General features: G+C 39.4%; 1 protein-coding gene across 8 annotated transcripts in view; it reads right to left on the bottom strand.

Moving 5' to 3' along the window:
- The window catches only part of LOC138024479 (uncharacterized), a 161,465-nt gene that overhangs the window by 113,505 nt on the left and 40,460 nt on the right, over positions 1–7,500 (bottom strand). For all 8 annotated transcript variants that reach the window (XR_011127017.1, XR_011127018.1, XM_068871688.1 and 5 more), the window contains exon 3: positions 4,643–4,793. Coding sequence is in view for 6 of the 8 variants with exons in the window: in XM_068871688.1 (XP_068727789.1) it covers positions 4,643–4,793 (151 nt within the window). In the remaining 2 variants the exon portion in view is untranslated. The remainder of the gene's footprint in view (positions 1–4,642; positions 4,794–7,500) is intronic.

The following is a 7,500-nucleotide window of genomic DNA, read 5'->3' as shown; positions in this document are numbered from 1 at the left end:
CGTCCATAAAAAGCAAATGATTAATCATTTCTTTGCCATCACCAGGAACATATCCCGCCTTTACTTCTCGTAACACGAGTGTTAGTACCTGGATGAGCGATGTCACAAAAAGGAGGGGTGAAAGGCTGTTTCCTTGAAATATTCCTCTTCTGATATGAACTTCGCCAAGAGGTTCACCTCCAGCGGTTAAAACTGTCTTCCACTGTTTTATGTTGTTTTGGATGAAACCCACCATATTCTGCACTGTACCAAATATCCTCATACAAAGTATTTCAGCTCCCTCATTATTATTATTATTATTATTATTGTTATCATCATTATCATTATCATTATCATTTGGCCAGCGGCACCGTTGAACATATTTCCTAAGAACATTACCTGATATGGCAGAATTGTTAGAGCCACTTGAGCGCGCGATTAATGAGGTTCTCATACCAGCTGTCACTGGCCATACAGTCACACTAAAGTAGAGCGGAACCTCCTTGGTTTCCCTGTGCGCATGGGAGGCCTTGGATGCGACCTCATCTTCTGAATGCGAGGCTTCAATCAAAGTTACTAATCCGCTCGTGAGGTGAATTGTTGAGCAAGACCACCAGCGTCCAGATGTCTCAGAAATTCGAACACTGCAACCGAGCACACGAAAACAAAAAGACGACTGGCTGAGTGAGAGGCTGGAGCAGGTGAACAGCTCCCAGCCGACAAAAGCGAAGAGAGCTGTTGAGTTAGCTACAGAGAAGGGATCATCAAATTGGCTGACCGTGATTCCTCTCAAAGGGCTAGATTATAATCTGAATAAGAAGGAATTTAAAGATGCAATCAAGTTACAATACGACTGGGACTCCAGGGCTTGAAATTGCGACTCACTGGTCGCCGATGCGACCAGTGAGTGCTGGCGACTAGATTTTCAAAACTGGTCGCCAGCTGGCGAATCACGTTTTGTGTGACAACCTAGGATAAACAGTTGACAACTTTTGTATTTGAATCCTTATATGGTGAAATCGTTCGGAAGTGGTAGCTAGAACACGACTCACCTTTCTTTCCCCATTAAAATAGTGTATAAATACTACAAGAAAATCGGTTTCTCGCATTGTTAATTAATAGCACAAATATACTTCGATACTTCGATCACCACGTTTACTAGGCGCCATATTGTTTCCGCGGCTTCCAAGGACCTCCGCGGAACTAGCTTGGTATTGATAATATATTGATAATGACCCTGGACATCGTATAATGAGTTTGAAATTTGCATGGAACCTTTACGAGTAACCTGTACCCTTAACGTAAAGTGGGTTAGAGAACTTGTCCCCTTTGTTAGGAAGCGAATACTGCAAAATTGACTGCACAAGGTGATTAATTAATAAATGGAGATAAATATCGGTAGAAAAGTACGTTAAGAAGCCAAGTTCCTCTGATTCTAGAGGCTACTGAAATCGGATACTAGCCGCTCCTTTTATTTTATCTCGGTCGGAGACTGGTACGAGCATTGTGGTTGCGACTCACTGGTCGCCGATGCGACCAAAAATTGAGTGCTGGCGACTAGATTTTCAAAACTGGTCGCCAGCTGGCGAATCACGTTTTGTGTGACAACCTAGGATAAACAGTTGACAACTTTTGTATTTGAATCCTTATATGGTGAAATCGTTCGGAAGTGGTAGCTAGAACACGACTCACCTTTCTTTCCCCATGAAAATAGTGTATAAATACTACAGGTCGGAGACTGGTAGGAGCATTGTGGTTGTGTGGGGGCCTAGGCCGAGCAGTTGTAGTATTGCGTTTAGTCGCGAAAAAGGTAAGTTGCTTGCCACGCAAGCAACTACGTTTTAAAGAGGTGAAAAGCAAGGATAAAGGACCCATGTTTGCCTTGCTATGGAAAACACGGACTGTGCTTCGCTCCATTTCAAATAACCTTAAAGAACACCATCACCAAACTAAAGATAAAGCCGAAAACAACAATGGCTTTAGAGATCTTTCTCGTGCTGTTTTTTTTTTTTTGTGCTATTTAACAATTGTGACTTTCCTTGCATGCAAAGTTGGCGACCAAAATTTATGATCTGGCGACCAAATTTTCCGCATTAGTCTCCAGCTGGCACTTGAGTAAAAAAGTTAATTTCAAGCCCTGCAGGACACACCCATGGTCTGCGCATGAGGTGTTCAGTTTAGCGTGGATCACGCAATAGTGTGTCAGCGCGGTGAGTTCATTATCCAGCGCCATAACGCACTTTGTGAGTCGGAAGCAGAGATGCTAAGGATGGTTTGTAATGATGTGGAAGTAGAGCTGGTCCTTCAGGAGCTCACTGGGGAGACGTTAAATCATGGCGATAACAAAGCCCCTGATGCCTGTTGGGGATATTCACGCTGGAGGCTTTTGGACGAGACCGAGTTCTGCACCCCAATGGAGACTATTACAGAGACTTGACTCCTAAGCAGATCTCTAAGAAGCATGAGAACGAGAAGAAGAGGCAGTACGCGGAAAGAGTAATGGAGATCGAAAAGGGAACGTTCACTCCCTTAGTTTTCACGACCACAGGCAGAATGGCGGATGAGTGTGTTAATTACCACTGTAGACTTACACCCCTCCCTTTTTTTTGATAAACAAGTTAAAATTGTATTGGTTAAAATTCTAAACATCTTTCTAGTAAAACTCATATTTTTGCCCTCTGAATAGGTATCATGTGGACGTGGTAATTAATTACAAGAATTTGGTTTGGGTAGCCTCAACCTCGTTCTCAGGGCTTTTCCTTCTCGGCGCCCCCCACGAGAAGGGAAAAGCCCTGGGAACGAGGTTGTTACACTTGCTGTCTAACTTTCTGTGACTAGCCACTTAGATTCAACTAAAGGTTGTCTAATTTGTTGTAACTAGTTACTTAGTTGTACCTTAATGTTGATTACAAAACAATTATTATTAAAATTAGACATGCTGTATTAAAAATATAAAAATATTCGAGCAACTTTACAAAATTTTTGAGCAACTTTTCCAATTTTGAGCAACTTTTTTGGCATATTTTTTAGCAACTTTTTAGTTTTCTCGGAGCAGAATCTGGAAAGGTTTAGTCAGTTTTACCATGGACATTGAAAAGGATGAAATGCTTCCCTTTCTCGACACCCACATCCTAAACCGAGCGCCCCAAATCGACACTAAGGTCTACGTGAAGCCTACCAGTACTGGTGTACTTCTCCACTACCATAGTCACATCGACAACCGATACAAACGAAGCTTATTAACAACTATGTTTGATCGCACGTACCATTTGTCCTCATCTTAAGCCTATTTCTCGGAGGAGTGTGAACGCTTAAAGTCCCTGTTCTCACGTTTGAAGTACCCCCAGCACCTTATCAACTCTACCATAAATGCCTTTATCAACTCATGAGTTACTGACCAGCATCCATCGCAGGCATCGGTAGAAAGGGTGGAAAATGACGTGACTCGGGTAGTCATACCACTTAAGGACCAGGATTCTGCTAACTTTGTTAAGATTCAGTTGAAAGCTCCAAACTACAGTCCAACCTATCCTTGTCAGTCGAAAAAGTGACCTCCAAGAATGTGAGACCAAACCACAGCTGGTTAATCAACAGTGCGTTGAGTACCAATTTCGGCCATGCAACCTGTGCGATACAGGTAGCTATGTTGGGTACACACATGGCCATCTACATACACGCGTGGATGGCCACAGTAGTACGTCATCTTCTGTGTGCAATCATCAAGACCACGCGGGTGATGTCCCTGAGGACCTCCTGAGCTGCTTTAAGGCCCAGTAATACGGGCAACATTCTTCTTGCAACTTGTCGCGCAACAATGCTTCACAGGTAAGATTCAATGAGGATAGCGCACGTGCCAATGCAATAATAAAAATAATAAAAAATAGCACGACTGTTGTATTTCCGATTTGGATAACCGCAAAGCGACTCCTCATTGGTTGAAAGTAATTGCCAACTCGCTTAAGCTACCTGGTTTGGTGGCTTAAATTTAATGAGAATTCTATTGAAATTTGCCGACTCACTTAACTATAAGCGAGTTGGGAAAGGAACTGTTTTTTTCACGAAATTTTCGGTTGTCACTCACTAAGCGACCTGAAAAACCGCTCGTGAAAACATAGCCTTTGTCTAACTCATCTTCACTTATACAAAGTAGGAGTATTTTATATCTATTATGAACTCGCATATTCATTTCCAACTCCTTGATAATGGCTTCATGAGGTAGCCGAAACGTCGGAAATTTAACATTATATCGCTAGTTTTTACATGTCTGTTATTAGTATGGCAGTATACAAACTTCTGGATGCCCAGACCTATAAGGCTTGATTGGGTGGGAAACCGTTTCCAATCAATGCATATAAACTAAAAATATAATACATAATAACGCTAAAATGACTAATAAACTAAAAATATAATACATAATAACGCTAAAATGACTAATTCTAACGTATTTGTATAAGAACTGAAAAACTGTATGTAAATATGTTTCTTTACAAATAAATCATGATAAATATATATGATTAAAATAAATTTAAAATCCCCTCCTTTGATTATTATTATTATAATTATTGTAATTATTATTATTATTATTATTATTATTATTTATTATTATTTATTTATTATTATTATTATTATTATTATTGTTATTGTTATTAGTTGGTTGGTTTACCTGGTTTTTGTTTCACTCCATACACCTCTGTCCTCATACAAGAATCGTAGCCTTCGTGCTCCTTCACCACAAAACGTAGCCACCTTGTTACTAGTACATTGCTTAGAACATTTTTCTTTTCTGTATTCGCGTCATTATTTCCATCGAAAATCTAAAATGCAGGAAAAAAAATACAATATTTCTGCTTTTTGATGGTAATTAAGTTACAGCGTCGAACCTAATACAGTCGCGCCAAATTCAAAAGACAAAACAAACCATCCATCCAGCGTAATAGTATGCAAATAATGCAAAATACATTAAATTAATTTATGAATAGACCATTTCCGAGTTCCTGTCTGCCTCCTCTTCAAAGCGAGTCTAATTGCGAAGTTTTTCTTATGAAAATTAGTTTTCATTCATATGTAAAGTAGAACTAATTACCACCACAAAGATCTTCGCACTTAGACTCGCTTTGAAGAAGAGGCAGACATGAACTTGGAAATGGCCAATTGAGTTCGGCGCAACAATAGCACGCCGTTTGAAACCAAGTCGTGCTATTGCCGTGCGGCACGGCAAGTCCTGCGTAAGTCAGCCGTGCCGCGCTTAATGGTTTCAAATGGCGTGCTACTGCCGTGCTTAAATCGAAATGACAATTTCATTTGAGTTCCGCACGGCAGTAGCACGACGTTTGGAACAGGCGTCAGTCTACTAATGTCTCTTGAATATATGAATATTTGTTTGCAACACAATTAATAATATTACAAAGGCAATCATTCATAAGAATTAAGTCATTAATAAAAGAAAGGATGGATATTACAATAATTGTGGCGAGCAGACCCCAAGAAACCACCGGGCTTATAAGAGGGGCCCCCTCATATGCTTATCATTAATCTAAATAATCTCACGCAATGCTTGTGCGGCATAACTAGCTCAGTTTTTTTTTTTTAAGAAACCCTAACATATTTTTCGTAAAGTTTAGATAACTAGATGATTTAATAATTGATCCTGGAAGAGAGTTCCAGATTTTTGGATCTTGATAAAGAATTGTAAATTGTTTGATGCTAGTGCAACAAAAATGTAGCCGATAATTGTTGGCTGTTCTAGTACCGTAATTGGGCACTTGGTGGCTTGTTTCAAATAAATTCAAAAACATCGGAGGCAACAACTGATTGTGATAATAAAACATGAACATAGAAATTTGAAATGAATTTATCGAAAAATGTCCATGATGCCTAGTTTCGCAAATAAAGGAGCAGAATGCGTTCGGTAATCTGAATTTGTTATTGTTCGCACAGCACACTTTTGCTAGTAGAATTTTCTATTTGAATTGGAAACATATGTAGAAGACCAAGTGGAATTACAATAAGTGATGCAAGGATCAATTAGTGAGTAGTACAAGGCTAGCTTGGTTCTTGAAAAAAGGTAGAATCGAGGTCAAATATAACACCAACGGATTTTGCTATTTGCTTTGATAAACTTATGTGAAAAACTTATGTGATGCTTCCAAGTAAGATGCTCATCAAGATAGACACCCAGATATTTGGTTACGTTTGTTTTTTTTTTAGTAATTCAATTCCAAAGGATATGTTAAAATCATCATTAGCGATTCTCTGTCTTGGTTTAAAGATAACATAATTAGTCTTTTTAAATTAACTGAGAGCTTGTTACATCTCAACCACATATCATAATTGCGCAGCTCGTCATTTAATACACATTGTACCCTTTTTGGGTTTGAATGTGAATAAGAAATACTGGTCTCATCAGCAAAAAGTAAATGCGGAGTTAATTGAGAACCAAGGGGAAGATCGTTAATATATTGGACCTAAAATGGAACCTTGAGGGACATCACATTTAATAGTCTGCTTAGAGCAACATGTATAATTAAATTGAACAAACTGTTGGCGACAAGAAAAATCACTTTTAATCCTCTCCAAGGCCAGGCCACGAATACCATAATAACAGAGAAAATAGGTCTGTAATTCACAAAAAGACAAGGATCCTCACACACGGATTGGAATGTTGTCATAACCAGGGGCTTTCCCAGAAGCTAATGTTTTAAAAATATTTTCAAGTTCTATTGTAGTAGTTGGCTTTAGAGTATTAGGATTGTTATTATTGTCGATGAGGAATGAAAGAAAATTAGAATTAACTGCTGGTATAGCACTTGCAAGGCTTGGGCCAATATTAGTAAAAAATATTTTGAAAATCTGTCAGCAATCACTTTGGGATCGGTGATTGACTTCCCTTCACATTTAAAGGATGAAGGCAATGAAGGCTTGCTCGTTTGCTTATTTATTACGTCATTTAGCAATTTCCAAGTTCATTTAAGGTTCTTTTTAGCATTTTTAAACTTAGGCTAGAGCAAACGTCGAATCCAAGTCGCGTGGAATAAATTAAAAATAGAGTCGACTTCATTCCAGCGTAGAAGCAACGTCGAAGCCTCGTCGATCCAATTTGCGCTTCATTAAAACAGGAGAATAAGCACGTGTCCCCATGCTATTCACTCGATGCGCTGCTAGTTACTTCTAGGGGTTGTTAGTGAGATCCCGAAATATAGTGCTCATCAGGCCTTACTTTGGCAATAAATTGCGAAAATAGAAAGAGAAGACTTGCATTACATACAGCTCTGAGAACAGTGTATCAGATACGACAGCTATTGCTCCGAGTGGCATGCTTGACCATGCTCTTGTTAGCGAACAACAATGGAGCAGCGGTCTTGAGGCGGTCTTGCCGCCGTTTCCAACGCAATGTTGGTTGGTTTACCAACGTATGGTCCACTTACAGCGGGAAGCAGTTTAAAGAGGCTTCCAGGATATCTAGATCTACATTTATGTTTCAACTGGGTCGCATTCGTAACGCAATTGAAAAAGACGCCATTA

The sequence above is a fragment of the Montipora capricornis genome, chromosome 11 (assembly GCF_036669925.1).
Source record: "Montipora capricornis isolate CH-2021 chromosome 11, ASM3666992v2, whole genome shotgun sequence".
In the NCBI taxonomy this organism is placed as follows: domain Eukaryota; kingdom Metazoa; phylum Cnidaria; class Anthozoa; order Scleractinia; family Acroporidae; genus Montipora; species Montipora capricornis.
Note: the sequence above shows the minus strand (reverse complement) of the source record. Positions and strands in the feature narration are given on the sequence as shown.